The sequence below is a fragment of the Talpa occidentalis genome, unplaced genomic scaffold (assembly GCF_014898055.3).
Source record: "Talpa occidentalis isolate TD23 unplaced genomic scaffold, MPIMG_talOcc4v2.1 talOcc4.9, whole genome shotgun sequence".
NCBI lineage: Eukaryota > Metazoa > Chordata > Mammalia > Eulipotyphla > Talpidae > Talpa > Talpa occidentalis.
In genome coordinates this window covers 80,669,359-80,693,603 of record NW_023605305.1, presented here as the reverse complement: position 1 = coordinate 80,693,603, position 24,245 = coordinate 80,669,359, and the positions used below count along the sequence as shown (strand labels likewise).

General features: G+C 39.9%; 1 protein-coding gene across 1 annotated transcript in view; it reads left to right on the top strand.

The window, feature by feature from the left end:
* Positions 1 to 24,245, top strand: part of SNX27 (sorting nexin 27) — an 81,549-nt gene that overhangs the window by 280 nt on the left and 57,024 nt on the right. The window contains 2 exon segments of the mRNA XM_037501347.1: positions 3 to 48; positions 18,202 to 18,433. Of these exon segments, the coding sequence (XP_037357244.1) occupies positions 3 to 48; positions 18,202 to 18,433 (278 nt within the window).

Here is a 24,245-nt window from a genome sequence, read left to right as displayed (position 1 = left end):
GGCGGCCGACCGGGCCGGGGTGCGCAAGGGGGACCGCATTCTGGAGGTGTGAGTATCCGGGCTGACCGCCGCCCCTCCCGCCTGTCCCCGCATCGCCCCTCGCCCCTGTCACCCTCAGGCCGCGCCTCTCCTCAGCCGCCCCGCCGACCCCCGCTTCCCTCAGGCCCCGCACCCCCTGGGGGGGGCCGTCCCTCCCCGGGCGTCTGCTGCCCCCACTTCCCTCCCTCAGGTCCCCACTTGGGGTCCCTGCCCCCATTCCCGTGGCTGCCTCGCTGCCCCCCGCCTCCCCCTGTGGCGCGCTGCTGGCCGCGCCTCGCTGCCTGCCCGGCTCTGCGCGTGCTGACCCCGCCTGCTCCCCGCTGACAGCGCCTCCCTTTCGGACCCAACCCCTGTCCCCTGTCGTGTCCTCCCCAAGTTCTCGTCCTTAGCATCCTAGTTTCTCGTTCGCCACCACTGCCCGCGGCTCCCGTGGACCGTCCCTTCTGCCCTCTAGACCAAGTAGGCAGGACCTCTCTGCTACTCTCCACTTTGCCTCCCGGCGCATCACTCCTCCACGCGCGCTCTTCCCCCAGTTGCCTTCTCCGTGTGCTTAAGCTTCATTAAGCACCCCGTGTGTTTTTCTGTCCTATTGTGTCTCCCTCCCCTCCTTGCTCAAGCTCTGGGTGTCCCTCCTTTATGGACCCTTAGGTGCTTTTTCTGTGGGGAGGTGGGTGTCTTGGGCACTGCAGGTACTCTTCTCTGGCATCCCCTGTTACACCGTGGTTCTGAGTCCAGTGTCTCCAGCTCTACATTGCTCTGAGTGCATCCCTGTTCTGCCCCCCCCCCCCCCCCCCTGTTTTCACTCCTGCACGGTCCTCCTACTTCTTGTCAGGTTCATGGTAGAGTTGTTAACCTCCTACTTCCCCCCAATTCACAGTCTCCCCATCGGGTCTTTGTCCCCTCTTTTTCAGGGTATACTGGTTCCATTCTCCTGCTCTGTCCTCTTGTGATCCCACCCTTGACTTTATCCACTCCTGTCCTCTAGATTGCTCCCCTTCCTTGTCTGCCTAGGCTCCTGCTGCTGCAACCCATCCTCTTTCCCTGCTGCAGTCCCTCCCCCTACCTACTCCTTCCTTCTCACCTCCCCACTTCATCCCCTAACGCTCTGACAGGATGCTGCCTTGTCTTGCAATTTCTGTGCAGACCTCCTCCCCTGCTCTAACCCAAGTGTTAACATTTGTGTTTTTATACTTTGTATTAAGATTTGTATAGTGATTGCTGGTTGCCTGGTGGGGGATATATGGTCACTTAATCTCCATTCTTAGCAGCGTTCAATCCTGTGTCTCTCTCTTTACCGAGTCTATCTTGTATGTCTGTTTTTCACGCTTTTGCCCTTTCCCTTAGTGTTTGGATTTGCCCTCATGAACTCTGTTTTTGAAATAAATGATATTTTAATTCTTCAGTCTTCTCTACTAAAAGAGTTTTAGCCAGGGTCTGTCAAATGGGATAGTATCTTGAAATATCTGGGTTGTAGAGGTGTGGATCCCTCTTTATTCATCTTAGGTCCCCTGCCCTTATTCTTGATAGTCTTATTCTATGGTGTCCACTGTTTCCTCTTCCCTTCCACCTGAAGGAGGAGTATCTCACCAAAGCAAGTGATTGAAAATTGTATACCTTTCCTCTGTCCTTTCTGTAAATAGATGCTCCCTCCTCCCCCATTAATATCCTGTATAGTCTTTTCTAGTATGCTTTGGCTATATATACCTGATCTTTTGGGGAGCAGGGTATTCAGATAATAGTGACCTTTTGCTTTTCACCTGGTCACCTAATTGTGTTCTTTTTAGATAACACAGTCTGTGACTGGTGTACCCTTCTAATAGATGCTCCTGCGATTGGTTGTCTTTATCTTTAGAAGTTAACTTTGGATTCAGCTCTTGGCTTACTTTTAAATTTAGTAAAACTAATATATTTACTTAGAATTATAAATTCATTGTGAAATTCCCAATTATTTACTCTTTACAGGAGCTAAAGCAACTAAACTGAGACAAATAATTCTGCAGATAGTTACAGCTAATGTGATCTACCATTGCAAATATAGATACACATGTATATATCTTGACTAATATAGCTGCTGACTTCTTGCTTCTATTGTGGTTTTTATAGTAGTACTGAGACATAAACTTAGTACTGTAAAGGAGAAAGAAGGCCTCGGAAGATCACCTAGGGCAGGTAGAAGGACTTAAGAGGCCCAGGATTCCAATCTAGGCCCATTCCTCCTAAAAAAAAAATAAAAATAAAAAGACATTACATTTTGGCACATCCTTAGTGGTAAATAGAGAGCTTTGTATCTTTTAGTGGGGAGGGCAAAAACACACTCTTTGCTTGGAGAACCTTTCTCTGAAAAGTTGTGATGATCAGACATCTTGGCATTGGTTTGTCACTTTACAGCTGCATTTTGATTTTCCCATCTTTGAAGTGTCTCTGCCACTATAGTGGAAATAGTGATAGTTGCAATGCAGAACTGTGCTAGTTGATAAATCCCTTGAGACCTCATCTGTGCAGTTTCTTTTTCTTTTCCTTCTTCCAAAGTCTGTATCTTCTTAGATTTTCAAGTTGGAGGGGGATATCAGCATCCAAATAGACAGGAGACTTGAGGGATACTTGTGTCTGCTACTTATTTTGATTTTAGGTAGTTGTTAATTTTCTTAAAGCATTCTCTAGGCAACACTACATAGAGGCTCCCCCCACCCCCAATTCTTTAAGTTATGCTCTTTCTTGTCCCAGGAAACCTTTGCATGTTAATGAAGTGCTAAATGGGATCAGGATTAGGCACAGGTAGATTACTAATGTATAGAGTTTGTATCAAGTCAGAGGTGGATATTTAGACCTTGAAAATTGCTATTTAACCTACACGTCTTATTTTAGATTCTTTCATCCTCTACGAAATTATGTTATCCCAATTTTTATATAGTACAGCTCTTTATACGACTGATAAAGGTGTGAAAGAACAGAGTAACTTTGAAATTAAGGGAATACAAATTTGGACCAAAGTAAGAACATCAATTTCTTTGTGTTTGTGGTTTTATTTTTTTTTTTTGGTAGTCTGCTTACCAAGGCACAGTCCTCACTGAATCTTGGAATAGTAGTTAAACAAAATCAGTGTGGTTCAGTTTGTCCTTTCTCCCTTCAAGTAGACTAGTTTCTAACTGGTTTGGGAAAGAGATGTTTCAGATCTTTGTACTACAGTATGAACAAGCCCTCTGGGCTCTGACTTCTACTGCAGATGGAAGGTTTTCTCGACAAGCAACCGTAATCTCTACCTTATAATTTTTCCCAGAGTGACACATTTTGAGTGTCTATCTTTTGATGTGTATACACCTGAAGGCTAACGAGAGATGGATGTTTTCAACAAATAGGACCAAAATAAATATGTCTTTGCATTAATTATATAATATGTGAAGTAACATTTGACTTGTTAGTTTTCTTAAGGTTAAAGTAGTTCCAAGGACTCTTGATTGATTTCTTGAGAGATGCCATTAGAGGGGTTTAAATGTGCAGTGGCTGTGGAGATGGTACCATCTCTATGTTTTTGAGAGACTAGATTTGTTCTTTGTCTAATTTGTTTTGTCTCTTTGTTGTTTGGAGAGTGTGGTCTTTATTTAAGAATGAACCCCTAAGTTTGGCTTGTAAGCACTCAAGATCATAATACATTTGTGCTAGACAGAGCGTTTGTGTTTTTCCTCGATGGCCACCTGGTATACCCATCAACTTTCCCTTGTTAGAATTAAACTATATGAAAAATTAATATCTGATGTCTTATAGTCAAGAAGACTGATACTTATCAGTTGAAAGTTTAATTTTAGTAACCTAGGAATACGTGGTGGGCATTCTTCTTTGTTTCATTATATGTGAAAGATGGATGCCATAAGAAGTATTTTTACAAGTTGAATGTCATGTAACATTGACTAAGTATCTTTTTAAAGAGTTGCTTTCTCAATTTTAGCTGAATTCTACTTGGCTCAGATTTTTTAGGTAGATTTGGGAAATGGTGTTTTTGATGAAAGGAAATTTTTGTGTAGTGATTCTCAAACTTTAGTGACCATAAGATTCATCAGGTGTGCTCATCAAAAGTATAGATTCTCAGACTCACCCTTTGAGGAGTATGATTTAGTAAATCTTACTCGGGACCTAGGAATTGTAATTTTTTACTCCCTTGCTCTGTGTGGGTCATGCAGCCCACATACTAACTTGTATCTGGAGCAGCACTGAAAATTATAGGCCTTGGGTTCTTAGTTCATTTGAGAGTCATAAATTAAGAATTATAATGACAAATTGTGATTTTTGTTAGGCTTCTGAGCTCCAGCCCTTTGGAAAATCAGTTTAGTAGCAAGGTATTGAGTCTTGCTAAGCTGTTGTAATAAAGATGAATGGTTAAGAGGTAGAACAAGTTAATAGTAATAATAATTGTTGTTCAGCTTTGCAGTGTGTACAGTGTGTTACGGTTTGCACAGGGTTTTTACATTTGATCTTCACAACAACCTGGAAAGGAGGGAAAGTACAAGTTCCTTGAGGGCAGGGGGACTGTATACATTGTTTTCCTAGTCTAGTGACACCTAGAAATGTGATTCAGTAAATACTCACTGATTGAATGTATGTATGCATGTTATCCTTATTTTATAAATAAGAGAGGATACTGAGTGTTGTACTAAGGAATGTTAACCAGACTTACACCCACATCCCTGGATTCTAAATCCAGTATATCTTCCATTTATTTTCTCAGTTGCACTTTACTTTTAGTAGACAACTGTTATTATTGTGAATAGTCTCTTAAAAAATCTTAAAATTCAGTTACCTCTCTGTGAACTTGAATGGCAGTTGAGCTTTGGTTCTGTTGTTATGAAATATAACTGTCTTACATCTTTACCATACTCTGATTGTTGAATTGGCTAGGAGGCAGGAGATCAAAACACTCATTCTTTGCCCTTATTGTTGATGTTTTTCTCAATTGGTTATCAGTGAAGAGAGCATGCCAATCACACTTTTAACCCAAAGAAGTAGTTTAAATTCCATACAAAGCTGAAATGGCAAGCTAAATTTGAAAATAGCATCACTTTCCCCTAGGAATCATTTCCACTATAAACTAATGGCAAATCAATAAAGCTTTTTTTTAAAGACTTATGTATTTATGCATACAAGAGCTGGAGTGTAGGCCAGAGGTGGTGGGGGTTGAGAGGATTAACCTGAAACAGAGTGGGAGCACAACAGGCAGACTGACTGAAATATACTCCTGAGGGGAGTAGTGGGTGAGACAGGAAAGGTCTCCTGCGCCATGTGGGTTATCTCCCTGGCGGGGGATCGAACTCATGCCGCAGTGGCTGCCTGCTGATAGTTTCATGGGGCTGAGACTTAATCTCTTGCACCACCAGGGAGGCCCCAAATCAATAAAACTTAAAAAAATAAAAATTTTCCACAACTGTGTTACCAGGAAAAGATCTTTTTTTAATAATATGTAGGTTGTCTGGGTCATATAAGTGAAGAACAGTTTTCTTTCTAGCTATCACTGTAGTTTGTTTCAGGTGAGGGTTTGTTACCATGCTTTAAAGCATAATTTTTTTTTTTTTTTGTTAAAGATTTATTTATTTATTTATTTATTTATGCATGCAAGCACTGGGTACAGTCAGAAGCGCGGGAGGTTGAGAGAACTCACCAGAGCGGGGAGCAGAGCAGGCAGACGGACCGAAGTACACTGCTAAGGGGAGCAGCGGGCGGCAGGAGAGGTCTGCGCGCCATGTGGGACCCTCCTCCGGTGGCCGGGGAGCAGCCGGGGATTGAACTGGTGCTGCAGAGGCCGCGGGCAGCTTCGCAACCCAGCGCTCAACCGCTGCGCCAACGGGGAGGCCCAAAGCATAATTATTTTTAAAGATATGTCCCATTGGGAATAATTCTTATGATCTGGTAGATAAGCATAGAGACTCAACTGACAAGTAAACATTTAGAATTTACCATCACTGCACAGTGCTTTGGAAGCATGACCTGTGGTGAGTTCTTTTGTTAGATGATGACATTACTGACCCAAAGGCTCTTGTGGTGGTTTAGGTTAGAGCCAGTTAAGTCATTCTGCTCTTCAGCTATCAGCCATCTAAATAGATGACTTCTGTACTTCACTTGGGCAATCTAGTAAGTGGTACAATTCCAGCCCATATTTGGAAATCAGTACCTAAGCAGTTTAAAAATATTTTTTTAATTGCAGCCCAGTTATAGATACATTTTATGTTACAAGCTAAGTACCCCCCAAAAACAAAACACCTGAGAGGTTTCACAAAACTGTTTTTGATAGTATCATACACACTGGTAATTTTCAGTCTGTTCAATGTTAGGAGGGGGGGGTAAGGGATTTTTTTTTTTTAAAGATTTATTTATTTATTTATACAAGCACTGGGTACAGTCAGAAGTGCAGGAGGGTGAGAGAATTCACCAGAGCCAGAGCGGGGAGCAGAGCAGGCATAAGGACCGAAGTACACTGCTGAGGGGAGCAGCGGGCGGCAGGAGAGGTCTGCGCATCATGTGGGACCCTCCTCAGATGGCCGGGGAGCAAGTGGGGATTGAACCGGCGCCACAGAGGCTGCGGGCAGCTTTGCAACCCAGCGCTCAACTGCTGCGCCACCTGGGAGGCCCTTGTTTTGTTTTTTGAATGCTAATAGTGGCCCACTACATTACTTTTATGACACATTAAGCTGTAATCCACTATCTGAAAAACAATGATTTAGGGCATGACTTTTCTAATGTTGGCCCACTAATACCACCTCATATTCAGTCTGGTTCCATAATTAAGCACAAACTCTGCAAAGTGCTGTTATGCTTATATGAGTCACTCTTGCCCTTGAGAAGTTTACATGGCATAGGAAGGTACAGGTAAACCATTTACTCTGTAAAGCAAAAATGTAGTGATGGAGATAAACAAAAAACATGATGGGGATTGGGAGAGAGTGACTATGCTTGAGAAAAATGGTGGGTAGACAGGTAAGAGAAGGCTTTAAACTGTGATTGAAGGGCAGGTATAATTTCAGGAGGCAGAGAAGGGGGAATGAGTCTATAGACTGAGGAAACTACATGATCAAGTGGGGGAGGATGTGAAAAGGTCTTAGGGTAACAAGAAATTTAGAGTTGCTATTTGTAGACCTTTGTGCTTGATCAAAAAAGGCTTTGAATACAATGCTAAGTAAATTGGATTTTATTGTCTTCTTGAAGTAAGATACAGTTGAGTGTATATACATTAATATCTAGAGCTTTTTATGAGTTAAGTTTTTGTTTAATTATTTACCCAAAGAGTTGAATAACCTTTTCAAGGCCAAACAGGAAAATCACTTTGAGAATTAGAAGAATTTCAGAGCATCTAGTCTCTTGGGCTGTCTTGTACTATATAAAGAAGGGATTTAAGAACAACTAAGCTCTAACATCCAGAACTGGGAACAGCTGGTGGGAGCTGGTTGCCTTTAATTTGTATATGTATTTTACTTCACAGTCCGCTCTCGCTTCTCAGATAATTCATTTCCCTGTTTTATTAGTTACTGTTGTGTTCATAGTTGCTAAGTTTGCATCTTAAGGTACTGCAGGCTCACTTGTGCTCTTTGCCCTATGTGTGAGATTCTGTTTTGGCTGTACTTCCCTCCAAGTTGATAGGCTTGATCTGAAGATGCCTCTTTTAGTTTAAATCTTTTATCTTGAAGCTACTTGTTGGTGCTTAAGGGGACTGAAGAGACAGCGAACTTAATATAGTGCTAAGGTTTAGATCTGCAGTCTACTTTTAAAATAGTTCATATAACGACCCTTCAAATAAGTTAAAGGATTGGTGGTGGCCAGAGTGAGTTTTTGTCTTCTCTCTCTGCTCTGAGGGGTACTTCAGCTTTGAATTTTGTGATGTGTTTATGTGCATGCTGTCTATCATTTGGCTGTCTCTTTTATTACTTACTGTGCTCTGCTAACTAAGGTTCTCATAATGGTTGAGGAGATACACCTATCTGTATGGTATGAAAGTTGCAGAGTGAAGAGCTGTATTTGAATATGCTTATGTGTACTTACCTCAGTGAACTTTCATTGTTATAAAAACATTATTTAAAAATGATTTGTTTTTGCTTAAGCTATCTGGAATTACAGATTCTTGTGTCAGGCCTCAGAGCAAGATTAGATGACACATCTATGTATTCTATGGACTTGAAGCACAAGTAATTCATTTACTTCTCTTTGGAAAAGTACAGAACAGTCTGCAGAGAGTCAGCTGCTTGTGTGGATGTTCTCCCAGCTGCTCAAGAGGCTGATTACTCTTGCAGAACTATCCAAGGAGATTAACTAGGAAACTGTCTCTTCCTCCCCCTCAGTGTTGCGGTACTTTTATATCTGTGATTGTCTAGTTTTGGTTTTGCTTATTATGTTTTTAAAAGATGGGAAATTGATTGATTTAATATTTGGCGATCATGGAAAATCTATTAAAAGTTTTGGAAACTTTTGTGGATGAGTTCAATCATGTATAAAGTCTGTGATTTGCAAAGTGTATAGTTTGTCTTCTGAGTTGTGGGTTACTTAGTTCTTTTTACCCATTAGTGTGGTCATTTTGATACTGGTAGGGCTAAGAACTGCTTTTAGCTCTGTTTTCTCAAGATAAGTAGCCTGCATCTATCTTTGCTTAGAAATAGCAATGACTTGTTCTCTCTACTTGGTGTTTTGAAGTCAAGGAAATGTGACACTGAAGTTTCTTTTATGAGTTACATACTGCATCTCAGATTTATATTGCTGACGCAGAAAAGGTCTTAAACCTTCCTTCTTGTTTCAGTATGTTGAAATACACTACAATTTACGAAACTAGTCTATTCCTTAGTTTCCAAGAGAAATTGCCCAAATTTAATTTGGATTAAGGGTGGTGTTTAATTGCTAAAGGGCCGTGTTTCAAAAGTATATCTCATTATTAGTATTTAGAGGCTATCTTTAATAAATCAAGGTATTTTGAGCTCTTTGCACGCTCAGTGGTAGTGATAGACATTTCTGTTCACACTCAGGTATAGTACCTCTGTGACTGGGTATTTAGGAAATGGGTATTGGGATTCAGGGTCTAGGCTGTCACCAAAACAATCTTACCAGATCACATGAGGAATCATGCTTTTAATTGCATTAAGTAGTAATTCAGAAAGTGATATAGGGCAGGGAGAAGGGCACCCCAGAACCCCAAACCTGCCTGCTCTAAATAGGTTCTGCCATCTGCCGCATCAAGACAAAACATGTAAGTCCTTTAATGGAAAGGAACTTTAATACAATTAGTGAATAATACAGAAAAGACAAAGAATACAGTTTCTAAATCAAGTACCCAAAGTTACCCATCCCCTCGTGGGTAAAAGTCTACCCAAATGGGGTTGCCCCAGAGCAAGGCCTGAAAGTGGTACAAGTCTAAAATACCTTCGGGGACCCGTAGAAAGGGGTCAGAAACAGCTAGACAAGTCTGGAAGGAAAAGAGCAAAATCAAGATAAAAGCTGCCATTGTTAACCTACCCACAGGTTTTTCACCCACATCTGTTTCAACCAGTTCAGAACTCTGCTCTGTGTGCCTCCTCCAGGTCTCCTCCTTGCTCTCTATCCTGCTTCCTCCCTTATGCTGTCTCCTCTCCAGCCTCTTCCCTGCTCAGCTCCACCCTCCCTTGGGTGGGGCAGGGAACCTGGAACCTCCCCTTTTCCTGGGCACCATCCTGTTACAATAGTAGTGAAATAGAACCTTAAAAAATTAAGATTCCCTCTTTGATAATTTACCTCTTTTGCAAACTAAGATTGTTGATGAAGCTGGATTTTACTTAATTAACTTGATCAATATTCCAAATTGGAAACTTTTGGGGGTTGCATTGAAACTAGCCATGTAGGCAGTGGTTCAAAATGTAGTAGATATTCCAGCACTAAGTTGGTGTTGGGAAATGATTTAGCACAGACTGTTTTGCTGATGAATGAGTTAGTGAGGGTCCCTCAAAAATAGTGTCCCTAGGAGGGAAGTGAGTGAGTTAGGCTAGGGAAGCCATTATGCTTATTAGCCACTTTCTTACTCATCTCTAACATTCATTGTTCCCACAGTGTGAAGTAACCCCTTACAACCATCAGCCTTATGTTTGAATAGAACCATAAAGTTGTTTTATGCTCGTTTTTTTTTAATTTTTATATAGTTTTTACATTTTTCATTTTTGCACAATGTATGCAGCATCAAGTTTTTTAAAGACAAAAACTGATACCAAGCAAAATGTCCTATAAGACCTTACTGGTAATTCTTTTTTTTTTTTTTTAAAGATTTATTTATTTATGCATACAAGAGCTGGGGTACAGGCCAGCGGTGCGGGTGGGTGAGAGGATTCACTAAAGACAGAGTGGGGAACAGAAAAGGCATACTGACTGAGGGGAGCAGCAGGCGAGACAGGAGAGGTCTGCTGCGTCATGTGGGTTGCTCCCTGGCTGGCCAGGGGATTGAACTCATGCTGCTGAGGCTGCAGATTGCTTCATAGTGCAGTGCTTAACCCCTTGCGCCACCAGGGAGACCACCCTTACTGGTAATTCTTTAGCCTTTATCTCCTGAGGAAATCCATTGCAATTATATGTTTTTATACTAAGTGTGGTGTATTTAGTTTTCATGAGATGAAGCAGTGCAATTACAATAGATTATTCCCAGAATTCAGTGGAAATAAAGGCTTGTTTTTAAAATGTCAACATTTTGATTTCTTCTTCATTTTGCTATCCTTGGGCTTAATGTCCATACATACATTGATTTATAGTGACTAATAAAACAATTCCTCACTTTTATTTTCCAAATATTTGAATAAAAGCTTCACTTTGAAGTTGCTTACATAATTGATCACCATACTTTCTTTTTAAGCCTTATTTCAAGCCTTCCATACTAGAGAGCAAAATGATCGCTAACACTAAAGTTTGAAATATGTAGAGCTTGCATAGTATTTTTAGTACAGTGAAACCAGTGTAAAAGTTAAAAATAAGGAGTGAAATTATGGAAATGCATGAAAGAAAAGCCATTACTACAGTTGCATGTTAACCTTAATTTTTTTCATTCATTCAGTAAAAAATTTAATGCATACTTACTTTGTGACAAATACGCTATTAGACTCCAGGTTTAGAAAGCTGAATAACATGTAGTCCTTGTGGAATCTAGCAGATTGACAGATCATTTCAGTCCTGGAGCAAACCCAGGGAAGGTACCTAACCAGAATGGGGTTTGCTGGGGAGGTAAAGATTGAAGCCTCAGCCTCGGCTTTAACCTCATCCATCCTCCTCTTTCTACCTCCTTCCCATCAGATGAACAAATTTAGAGCAATTCTTCAAAGTCCCCATTAGTACTTTTGTGCCCTTGCCTTGTTTCCCAGACATAAAATACACTAAAACTAAGAGGATTTTATCACTCAAACCAAGACTCTTCAGAAAATGAAAGGGTCCCATCAATTATAACAGAACCGTAGGTCCAAACTTGGTTTGTCCTGGCAGTTTGGAACTCAGGTTTATGGCCTTATTAATTTTAGTGCAGGAAGCTGTTTTAAAATTCTACGATTGGAATGTGGTATTCTAAAAGAAATGAACAAGTTTTTTTTTTTTATTCTTGGGGACAAATGGCTACATTCACCTTAAAGGTAATTATCGGATAACAAATGAACTTTTCTTCTAAATAGCTTGATTATAATTTTATATTTCCAAAATATTTTACAGCTGTTTCATTATATATTTTCTTGAATCATAAATATGATTAATTTGTTCAGAAATGAATATACTTTTGTAGATTCCCTTGAAATTAGAAGATTTGAAGAATCTGTTATTATTTCCAGGTAATAAACCCTGTCACTTCTGGCTTGAGGCATTAAAGTTGATAGTCAGATGAGTCTTATTTGTACTTTTTTTGCCTCAGGCAGGATTCTTTGTGATTAGAACACCAGCCAAGGGTAAAAAGTTCCAGTGATGGTAAGCAACTTATCTGATAAGTTAGTTATTTCCCCCTCTTTTTGGGAAGACCAAAGAAAAAAAGTATATGAACTATACAACTTTTTTTTTTAATTTATTTTTTTTATTTATGCATACAGAGCTGGGGTGTAGGCCAGAGGTGGGGGAGGGGAGTGGTGAGAGGATTCACTCTAGACAGTAGGGAGCAGAGAGCAGGTGGATTGACTGAAACATATCGCTGAGGGGAGCAGTGAGTAGATGGGAGTGATCTGCTGCTGGAGAGGTCTGCTGCATTGTGTGGGTCAGCTTCTTGGCCTGGGATTGAACTCAGCTCCCTGGCCTGGGTTTGAACTCGTGGTGCAGTGGCTGCCCCACGGTGCCAAGACTTAACCACTTGTGCCAAAGGGAGGCCCCTAGTCCGTGTACTTTATGTACTTAAGTATCTTTAAAGGTTTCTCTTAATGTTAGATATTTGGCTGAACCAATTTTTTTTCAAATACAGTGTCAGAAGAAAATGGTTTATTATCTTGAATGCTTTAACATCTAAGGAGGAATTCAGGACTCTAAAAACAAAATCAGAATTATATTTGTAATTCACTATAATGGTATTTAATCCTGTGTTTGGTTTTAACTTGTCTCTCAGGTTAAAGCATAAAACATGAGAGAGATGTTGTTCTCTAGTTACTTTATTATCTGTTGTGGAGATTTTTTTTTTTTTTTTTTTTTTTTTTTTTTAGAGGCATGCTTTTATTTTATTTATTTATTTGTTTGCTGGTTTGTTTGTTTGTTTTGTTTATACATGCACTGGGTACAGTCAGAAGCGCGGGAGGATGAGAGAATTCACCAGAGCCAGAACGGGGAGCAGAGCAGGCAGAAGGACTGAAGTACACTGCTGAGGGGAGCAGCGGGCGGCAGGAGAGGTCTGCACGCCATGTGGGACCCTCCTCTGGTGGCCGGGGAGCAGCCGGGGATCGAACCGGCGCCGCTGAGGCCGCGGGCAGCTTCGCAACCCAGCGCTCAACCGCTGCGCCACCGGGGAGGCCCCTGTTGTGGAGATTTTTAACTATGCTTGGTTCAAAACATTTGTCCTGTTGTTTATAGAAGATTAGTATATAAAGCCAAGTCAGTAGTCGGTATAAAACTAGCTTGCTCTGGCTTTACTTTATCTTCCGTACTTGTGTGAAATAGGCTTGTAAAACTTAGAAATATCAAAGGCTTAGTTTATTTTTCATGAAGATGTGGGTGGTGAAGAAAGAGGATGTGTTTTATCCATTAAATATCAATAATTTCATGCTGTAGATATGTGTATAGATTAATTTACTAGGATTTTCATAACATTGTTTTATAGAAGCAAAAAAAAAAAGAAGGGTAATTTAGTAGAATAGGGTCTGTTTCAGTCTGTGATGGACTACTATTCTCATAAGTGAGGATATTATGTAATAATTTTTATTTTTAAATCAACTTTATTAAAGTTTTAGATACAATCAAAACTTGGCTGTACACATTTTAAGTGTAGTGTCTAAGGTTTGACCAAAAAAAGTTTAGACCTGTTTCACCACCACCCTGATCAAGATACAGAACACTGCCATCACTTCAGAAAGCTTCCTAGTGTTCCTCTATATTCAATACTCATCCTCCTTCCTACAGACAACCACTGATCTGATTTCTACCACTATAGTTTTGTCTGTTTTGGAACTTCAAATAATTGGAATCTTCTCACTTCTGATGCTTAGTATGTTTTTGAGATCCATTCATGTTGTTGCAGATATTAGTAGTTAGGTCCTTTTTATTGGTGAGTAATACGCCATTGCATGAATATGCCATAATTTGCATATCTCTTCACCTTTTGATAGATATTTGGTCTGCCATGGATAAAGGTTCCATGAACATGTTGTGATTAGTCTTAGGTAAATAACCTAGGAATGGAATTGTTCAGTCATATGTTAAATATATATTTAACTTTATAATTAACTACCAGGTTATTTTTACTTTATGTTCCCATCAGCAGTCATGAGAATTCTAGTTCTTCCACTTTCTTGGCAAAACTTGGCTTTTCCACTCTTAACTATTCTGTGGACATGTAGCCTTTGTGTTTTAATCTACAAAATTGAAAAGTATATCTTACTGCTTGCCAGTTATAGGAGTTTACAATTTTTTACAAACTGCCTCTGAGGAACTACTGACCCTTTAATTACTTTCTTATATGTTATAGGAGGTCAAGATAATATTCTGTTTACCACAAAGACTCCTTGTGGTACATAAAGTGATTGACTTTGTCATATTTCTGTCCTTACCTAGTCTTCATTATATACAAGTAGTCATACATATTCTGACTATTTAGAGCTTTCCCCCTCCTGCTTCTGGGAGTGTTTATATTAGCTTTGCAGTTTCCTCAGCTGGCTAACGTTGGTAAATAAAAGTTTTATTCAAAGCTATTCCCAATAGCTAGCTAAAGCATTTTCTGATGGGGCCAAATTTTGGTCTTATATAAAATTGAAAAAAAATTATCATGTGTATCTTTACAATGCTGAAGTTACAGATTAAGTTTGGTATCATCTAGTTGCCTAAGGAAGCAAAATTTTGGTCTGACTTGTGAGTTGTTTTTTGGTAGTCTTTACCCCCCACCATTTTAAACATACCGAAAAGTTGAAGGAATTGTGTAATGAATACCCTGCACACCTACCACCTGGATACTATAATGTTTTGCTATATTTATTTAATCATGTATCTGTTGAAAAATTTTTGATGGTGTGTTTTTTTTTTTAAACAATTTATTTTATTTATACAAGAACTGGGGTACAGGCCAGATGCACGGGAGGGTGAGAGGATTCACCAGAGGTAGAGTGGGGAACAGAACAGGCAGACTGACAAAATACACTGCTGAGGGGAGCAGTGGGCGAGACAGGAGAGTTCTGCTCGCCATGTGGGTTGCTTCAAGGCCGGCGGGAATCGAACCGGCACTGCAGAGGCTGTGAACAGCTTTGTAGCGCTGTGCTCAACCACCTGCACCCCCAGGGAGGCCCTGATGGTGTGTTTAAACTACTGTCTTTTGTGGAAGAAGCATAGATGGGTAGAATTTACTGGTCATTTGGTACTTTTGCACCATGTAGGACTTACTCTGATGCAGTGGTCCTATGAAAGGGGACTATTTTGTGATTAACATCAGCATTGGTTGAGAGCTCAATCACTTATTTTCAGAGGAATCCCAACTAGATTAAATTACAAAGACAGTAGAAAGGCAAGTGAAATCCCTAATAGAAAGGCTCCAGTAGGCCAGAATCCCACTCACCTACTTGCCCAACAGATAGAAATACTATCATATGAATAGCTACTATTCATTGAATAGTTGCCATGTTACAGAATTGTACCTCATTTTAGTTCTCAAAAGTCCATTAACTATAGGTATTATTAGCCCCATATTATGGATTAGGAAATTATGCAGTTTAAAATTAATGAATTTAAATAATTTACCTGAGGTCCCATCTGTTATGATTGTACACAAACCCAGGTCTGTGACTCCAGAACACACTCTTTATGCCAGAAATCTGTACTGCTGAGAGTTCTCTTTATTGAAGAATTTATACTTTGCATTCATTTATGTCTTTAAAATTGTCCAAATTGGGCCACACCTAATTTGAGCTTGGTGTAGTAGCATTCTTCTTTTTTAATATTTATTTATGCATACAAGAGCTGGGGTACAGGTCAGAGATGCGGGGTGGGGGGGTGGGTGAGAGGATCCACCAGAGACAGAGTGGGGAACAGAACAGACTGACTGAAATACACTGCTGAGGGGAGCAGTGTGCGAGACAGGAGAGGTCTGCCTTGCCATTTGGGTTTCTCCCTAGTGGGCTGGAGATTGAACTTGTGCTGCAGAGGCTGCGTATTGCTTCATAGTGCAGTGCTTAACCCCTTTCGCCACCAGGGAGGCTCTGTAGTAGCATTCTTGTGGAAAAGATGTCATATAAACAATTTTTGACTATAAAGTCCTCTTCATTTTTGATCGGGCTGGGGGGGGGGTCCTTTATGAAATCATTATCCTGGGGTTTTTCTGGCCTCATTTGATTCTCAGACAAATGAAGGAATTATCAGGTTTGTATTAAAATTTAGAATGTATAGCATTCCTTCTATACTTGAACCAAATAAAAATTAGCAAGTATGTTTAAGATGTGATAACTGGTAGTTCTTTCCTGTCTTTTTTTTTTTTTTTTAAGAAGTTTTTAGAATGACAATCACTTTGAAGCTTGGCCTTACTAACAGAGAAGTGAAATCTAAGCAAACTTCCTTTCTCTCTGGCTACTGTTGGGATAAGTAAGCCCCACTCAAATTTCTCTGGCCATTTTTTTAGGGTTTATTCTAGTGAGTGACCCGAGAAATCGTGAAAATTGTCCAGGTGGAGATCTGAGTCCAAATCCCGTTTTCTTTGTGTGTTACCATCCTGCTCTATGATCAAAGAGTTAATCATTGGTTGTTTTTTTTTTTCTTCTTTAATCACTAGCCTGACCTGATACAAATTTAAAAAAACCAAATTTCCATCGGTGGAAGAAGCTCTGTTTTCTTCTACAGCTAATCAGTTGTAAAATTACTCTTTTTTTTTTTTTTTTTGCATGTAAGTTAGACTTTGGGCTGTGGAATGTCAAGAGTGCTGAATTTACTGGCTATATTTTAAAGCTAAAATGCGGAAGGAAACTAGCTGTGTAATCTCCCCTGCCTGTTGTTTATGTAAATGGATGTTTCAAATCCCAGACTGACAGAGACAACTCCAATGACTGAAAAGTGTGTGGAAGGCTTGTTACTAAAGTTTACCATAATTTTCAGGAACAAAAATACGTTAATGGCTTAGAACAGGACAGAACAAGAGTTAAACTCTACAAGGTAGATAAACCTTTTTATCCAATGGACTGAGGCCAGGTGTGTGTTTCCTGACTATCTGGGATAGCCATGGGAGGGAACCCCCAGGTCAGCTTTGCTGCCTAGTGGGTTTTGCTGAGACAGCAGGCTGGGTCAGCATTCCAGGAAGGTAGTTGGTTTACTGAGTTTTGTGAGACTCAGCATCTTTCTTGACAAAATTTTTGTTCTTTCAAACCTTGTACCTTTTTTTTTTTAAATATTTTTACATATTAGCTATTCTTTTTTTTAAAAGATTTATTTATTTATGCATACAAGAGCTGGGGTACAGGCCAGAGGTGTGGACGGTGAGAGGATTGACCAGAGACAGAGTGGGGAACCGAACAGGCAGACTGACTGAAATATACTGCCGAGGGGAGCAGCGAGTGAGACAGGAGAGGTCTCCTGCGCCGTGTGGGTTGCTCCCTGGCTGCCTGGGGATCGAATTCGTGCTGCAGAGGCTCTGGATTGCTTCATAGTGCGGTGCTTAACCCCTTGCGCCACCAGGGAGGCCCTCAAACCTTGTACCTTTTATACCCAGTGAAACAGGAAGGTAAATAAGTAGGTAGGTTTTCTGTATAACTTTAGATCTATATCTTTTAGTTTGAATTAATTGCATAGGGCTTTAAGTGAGAGAGCTCAGAGCAGAAAAAAAGATTGAATCCTAAGAGAGATTAATTGAAGTGATTGGGAGAACAAAGGAAATTGGGGCAGATAATGACATTTTAGAGAGGTCATCTCCTTGCCTTAAAAAAAAGCAAGTGATAGAAAGAAACTAGTGTGTATGAAGATAAAAGCATTTAACTCTCAAGGCGGTGAAACTTTGTATAAAGCAAAGTTGACTGATGAAGTTGACTAATTTGAGTAGATTTTGAGATATATGTCAAACAGTTATCTGAAGTCGTACTTGTTGAGTCTTTACAAATTAAGGAAATACATGTTGTGAAAATTTTCTTTCAATAGAACTCCCAGGAGGTTTAAAAAGGATAAAGTCTAGTTCAAATAGCAGGATTGTTCACTTTTTATTATATCCATGCTTAGTGAGGATGAGGAAATTGGACTATTTAGTTTTAAAAGCTTCATTTCCTTCTTAGCTTCACCTTCTCTCCCATGTGTTTTCCTGAAGCTGTGTATGGGATTGAGTGTAGAGGAAGGGTAGGTCCTCTCACCTGTTTCCATTTTCTCCCCTTACCATAAGTTCACACTTTTCCATATTGTGATCTATTAGAACATAAGTAGCTTTTCTGGAACCAAATTAATCTCTCGATTTTATGGTTCATGCTTTGTGACACTGGAGTTGGGGGCAGGAGGGTGGAGATATAAGGTGTTTGGACCCTTCTGGTTTATGGGATTGTCTTTTTCCCTTTTTCCCCTTAGGAACGGCGTGAATGTTGAGGGGGCGACACACAAGCAGGTGGTGGACCTGATCCGAGCAGGCGAGAAGGAATTGATCTTGACAGTGCTATCTGTACCTCCTCATGAGGCAGATAACCTAGATCCCAGTGACGACTCGTTGGGACAATCATTTTATGATTACACAGAAAAGCAAGCAGTGCCCATATCGGTCCCCACATACAAACATGTGGAGCAGAATGGTGAGAAATTTGTGGTGAGTGTCAGCCCAACTCAATCCTCAAACATCTAGCTTTTGCTCCCCCAGCCTTATTTATTATATATGTGAGAGCCCTAGAATAAAACACTGCAATATAGGTCAGCTTGTCTTCCAGGAAAATGGGTTCAAACAAAAAATGCAAGACACTGACCCTGGTGTATTGCTGGAGATGAACTACAGTAATGAAGACAGGTTTTACTTCTCCTTAAGTTTAATTCCATTTTACTTCCAGACTGTTTGAAGTGTGCATTCTGGCCCATTGTAAAGATGTGCGAGTTCTGTTTTGTTTTTGTTTTGGCAATACAGAGGGCAATGCAGAGGTCTGTCCGTGTCACAGTCTACAAGTTCCCTTCGCTTCCTCTCCACGTCTTGATCTTTCTCATCTTCTGTGAAGTTATCTGTGTGATTAACTCTGGTTTTTCCCAAGGTCCTAATTGTATTGTAAATGCAATTCACACAAGCTGCTTTATACATTTCCAGCCTGTTGCTATTGTAGATACGCAGCAAAGTCCATCTTGAATTATGGGTGTAAATGCCAACCCCTTTCCTGAAAGACTTTATTCTTCAAATCCTAATTACCACCAATAGTCCAGTCTATTTAATTTTTCTCTTGGTTGCTTTATTTGCCTTTGTTTATTTGGGGAGGGTTCATGTAATGAGAAATGTTCATTATTGTTTGTAGAAAATGTAGTGGGTTTATGAGGTGTTGGCAAACACTACATATGTTTAAAACTGTACTGCTAACTTAAAGTTGAAGTCTCTGAAACTGGGATTTATCCACTGTATAGAAATTGGAACCTGGATACTTATGGTAAATTCTCTTCAGTGGGGAAATGAAAAAAAAAGCAAGCAATGAAACCATAAAAGTTTGAGAAAGACTTGATATTTGACTGCATCCACAATTTAGCTGGAGTTGATAGCATGTGCATTTTATGTCATCCCGATATGTTTTCTCCAAACTAGATACCCAAGTTTAGAATTTTGTGTTTCAGAGGTGCTATATTTTGAATCATAGGCATGTAAGAAGTGGAAATTAAGGTCAGTCCTAAAAGTAGAGCAGATTGGATGTTAAGACCTAACTAACTTGGGAGTCTCTGGAGATGTCAGAAAAGCAGTGAAACTACTAATTTTCCTTTTTTTTTTTAAATCAACCGTATTGAGCATAATTTATCTACTTTAACATTGACCCATGTTAAATGTCTGATTTTGTGAGTTTTGATAAATGCTTGTAGTTTTTTTATTTTATTTTAACATTTATAATTTTTTAAAAATTTTTAGACAATAATTGCCTCCCCCCACCCCCTCAGATTGAGTCCCCATAGAATTTCCTTCCCAAGGTACCCGTGCACCATCACCACCGTCCCATATACTCCTCCTTCCCTCCCTCTGATTCCTCTCCCTCTTCCTCCCCTGCAGTATGTCTCTGGTTTATAATTGACTGTTTTTCTTTGTTGTGTTTTGTACTGTTACTATTTTTTTTTTATACTGATGTCTTATTTGGTTCCCCTATATTCCTGTTATAAGTGAAACCATCCAATATTTTTTCTTTTTTCTTCTGGCTTATTTCAGTGAGCATAAGTCCTTCTAGCTCCATCCACGTTGCTGCGAATGGCATGAGTTTATCTTTTTTGATTGCTGAATAATATTCCATTGTATATATGTACCACATCTTCTTGATCCAGTCATCTATTTTTGGGCATTTGGGTTGTTTCCAGGTTTTACCTATTGTAAATAGTGCTGCAGTAAACATCGGTGTACAGGTACTTTATGAATCACTGTTTTTGTGTCCTTTGGGTAGATTCCTGGTAGTGGAATTGCTGCATTGTATGGTAGCTCCATTTTTAGTAGACTGAGGAACCTCCAGACAGCTTTCCATAGTGGTTGGACCAGTTTGCACTCCTACCAGCAATGTAGGAGAGTTCCTTTTTCACTGCATCCTCACCAACATTTGTTGTTGCTTGTTTTTTTGATAGATGCCATTCTTACTGGTGTAAGGTGGTATCTCAGTGTGGTTTTGATTTGCATTTCCCTGATTATAAGGGATGCTGAACATTTTTTCATATGCCTGTTGGCCATTTGCATTTCCTCTTTGGAGAAATGTCTTTTGAGTTCTTCCCATTTCTTGACTGGATTGTTTATTTTGTTTTTGTTGAGCTGTGTGAGTTCTTTGTATATCTTTGTGATCAGTCCCTTATCAGTTGACTGGAGTTCAAAGATTTTTTCCCAATCAGTGGGTTGTCTCTCTGTTTGGTTAATAAGTCTCTTTGGCTGTACAGAAGCTTTTCAGTTTGATGTAATCCCAGGTGTTTATCTTTGCCTTCACTACCACTGCTTTGAGTGATGAGTTGAGTGTTTAAAGATGTTTCTGAGATGTATGTCTTGTAGTGTTTTACCTATATTTTCTTCTATATGTTTTATGGTTTTGGGTCTTAGGTCCAGTTCTTTTAACCATTTTGAGTTGATTTTTGTGCACAGTGAGAGGTAGTGGTCTAGTTTCATTTTTTTGCATGTGGAGGTCCAGTTTTCCCATTACCATTTATTGAACAAAATGTCCATGTTCCGTTGTAAATGCTCATAGTTTTATAAATGACTACCCCAACCAAGATAATAGAACACTTTATCACCCTTGAAAGTTTCCTCAGACCACTTTACAGTCATTTCTCTCTTTTTACCACCACCCCTGTGAATCACTGATTTGCTTTCTTTCATTATAGTTTGCCTTTTCTAGAATGTCAAATAAATAGTATACAATATGTAGTCTTTTTTTGGTCTGTCTTCACCTGGTGTAGTTCTTTTAAATTTGATACATATTGCATTTATCAAGTTTGCTTCTTTTTAATTGCTGTAGTATTCCACTGGATGGATTTGCTACAATTTACCTACTAGTAGATGTGATTTGAAGTATCTTCAACTCTTTTGCCCATTTAATAAATTGGGTTATTAATCTTTTTATTATTTTGTTATATGAGTTCTTTATGTATTCTGGATGTTTTGTAAAGTTTCTCCCAGTCCTTGGCCTGCCGTTTATTTAATTTTTAATAGTGTCTTTCAAAGAATAGAAGTTTTAAATTTTGATAAAGTCTAGTTTATCACTTTTTATTTGTGTTTTTAAAGACTTACTTATTTATACATAGAAGAACTGGGGTATAGGTATGAGGTGCTGGCAAGGGTTGGGGCAGTGAGAGGATTCACGAGAGATAGAGTGGGGAGCAAAACAGGTAGATCTGAAAACTGCTGAGGGGAACAGTGGCAAGACAGGGCAGGTCTATTACACCATATGTGGGTTAGCTCCCTGGCTGGGGATGGAGCTCAGGCCATGGTGGTGATAGTGCTGAGACTAACTTCTGTGCCACCAAGGAGGCCCCCTATCACTTTAAATATGTGAATAATGCTTTTTGTGTTGGAAGAAATATGCCTAACCCAAGGATACAAATCCTATATATGTTTTCTTGTAGAAGTTTTCTAGTTTTAGATCTGTCTTTATACCTTTGTTAAGGCATTGTCCATGTACCTTAAATTCATCCATGTAAAGTGTGCAATTCAGTGGTTTTTAATATGTTCACAGAGCTGTACAACCATTACCGCAGTCAGTTTTACAACTTTTTTTTTTTTAAAGATTTATTTATTTACGCATACAAGAGCTGGGTACAGGCCAGAGGTGTGTGTGGTGAGAGGATTGACCAGAGACAGAGTAGGGAACAGAACAGGCAGACTGACTGAAATAAACTGCTGAGGGGAGTAGCTGTGAGACAGGAGAGGTGTGCTTCGCCATGTGGGTTGCTCCCTGACCGGCTGGGGGTTGAACTTGTGCCGCAGAGGCTGTGGAGAGCTTCTTAGTGCGGAGCTTAACCCCTTGCGCCACCAGGGAGGCCTCAGTTTTGTAATTTTTTTGTAATCTCAAAAAGAAACACCAATCTCATGAAGAAACATCCTTTAGCCATAGTCCTCTAAGCCTCCCTTTCCCTCCAATCCCAGGCATTTGCTAGTGTACTTTTTGTTATAGATCTGCCCATTCTGGACATTTCATATAAATGAAACCATATGTTTTCAAGCTTTATCTATATTATAGCATGTATTGTCAAACAACATTTATTATATGGATATAACATTTTATCTATCTGTTCTTCAATTGATAGACATTTGGGTTCTTTTTTTTTTAAATAGAGGCATGTTTTATTTATTTATTTATTTATTTGTTTGTTTGTTTTGTTTATACACGCACTGGGTACAGTCAGAAGCGCGGGAGGGTGAGAGAATTCACCAGAGCCAGAGCGGGGAGCAGAGCAGGCAGAAGGACGGAAGTACACTGCTGAGGGGAGCAGCGGGCGGCAGGAGAGGTCTGCGCGCCACGTGGGACCCTCCTCCGGTGGCTGGGGAGCAGCCGGGGATCGAACCGGCGCTGCAGAGGCTGTGGGCGGCCTTGCAACCCAGCGCTCAACCGCTGCGCCACTGGGGAGGCCCGCACATCTACACTTTTTTGTACATGAAATATATTTTCATTTCTCTGAGAATAAACCTGGGAGTAGAATTGCTGGGTTATATGGTAATTAATGCTTAAACTTTGAGAAAACGACAAATTGTTTTCCAAAGTGACTACCTATATATTAAGGTCTGTGATCTGTTTTGCTTTTTTCATATTGTGTGATACAGGGATCAGGATATCTATTTTAGCAACCTTTGTTGAAAGGAATATCCTTTCTCCACTGAAATGCCTTGGCATTATTGTTGAAAATCAATTGAAGCAGGCCTCCCCTGGTGGCACAGTGGCTGAGCGCTGGGCTGTGAAGCTGCCCACAGCCTCTGCATTGCCGGTTCGATCCCCGGCCACTGGCTAGGGTCCCACATGGCACACAGTCCTCTCTTGCTGTGCCTGCTGCTCCCCTTAGCAGTGTATTTCGTCAGTCTGCCTGTTCTGTTTCCCGCTCTGGTGAATTCTTTTACCCTCCCGCGCTTCTGACTGTACCCAGTGCTTATATAAATAAATAAATAAATCTTTAAAAAAAAAAAAAGAAAAAATCAATTGAAGATAGATATATGGCTCTGTGTACATCTTTCTGTCTCATTGTTATATGTCTGAACATTTCAGTATGTACATTATTTTGAGGTTGGTTCTATTTAGTATCTTTTCCCTTGAGAATGGGTCATATTATGCTGATTCATTGTACAGTGAGTACTTTTGGGTTGTATCCTGGATATTTTGATTTACATTGTATAGACTTCGGGTTCTGTGGTATTTCCCTGAGGAATGTTGATGTTTTTGGTTTGCCTGGCAATTAACTGTAAGCTGTGTCACCTGTGGATTGTATTATAAGTCTCAGGGCAATTTTTTCAACCCTTGCTGTACTACTTTGTGTCTGTCCTGTATATATCATTCAGGAAGTGATTACCTTGAAATACATGTGGTGTTTCTTCCCAGAATTAAGATATCCTCTTCTCTGTCTTCTAGAATTCCCCATCCTGCTGACAGTCATAGTTGCCCAGAACCCTTTCTCTCTTACCTGTTTAGGGTAAAACCCCCTAAATAAGAGACTCCCCCACCCTGTGTGGTGCTTCATGTTTTGGTTCCTCTCTAGTACCTGCCTGCTTTTAGTATGTTATTCACAACCTGCAGATTATTAGTTTTTTATTTTGTCCAGTTTTTTACTTGTTATGACTGGAAGGCTTGGTCTATAGCTAAAGCAGAATCTTCAGTTATCTGTCAGTTTTGTCTTTTAGTTTTACCAGTTTTTTCTTTCTTTTATTAAAGATTTATTTATTTATTTGTTTGTTTTAAAGATTTATTTATTTATTTATTCATACAAACACTGGG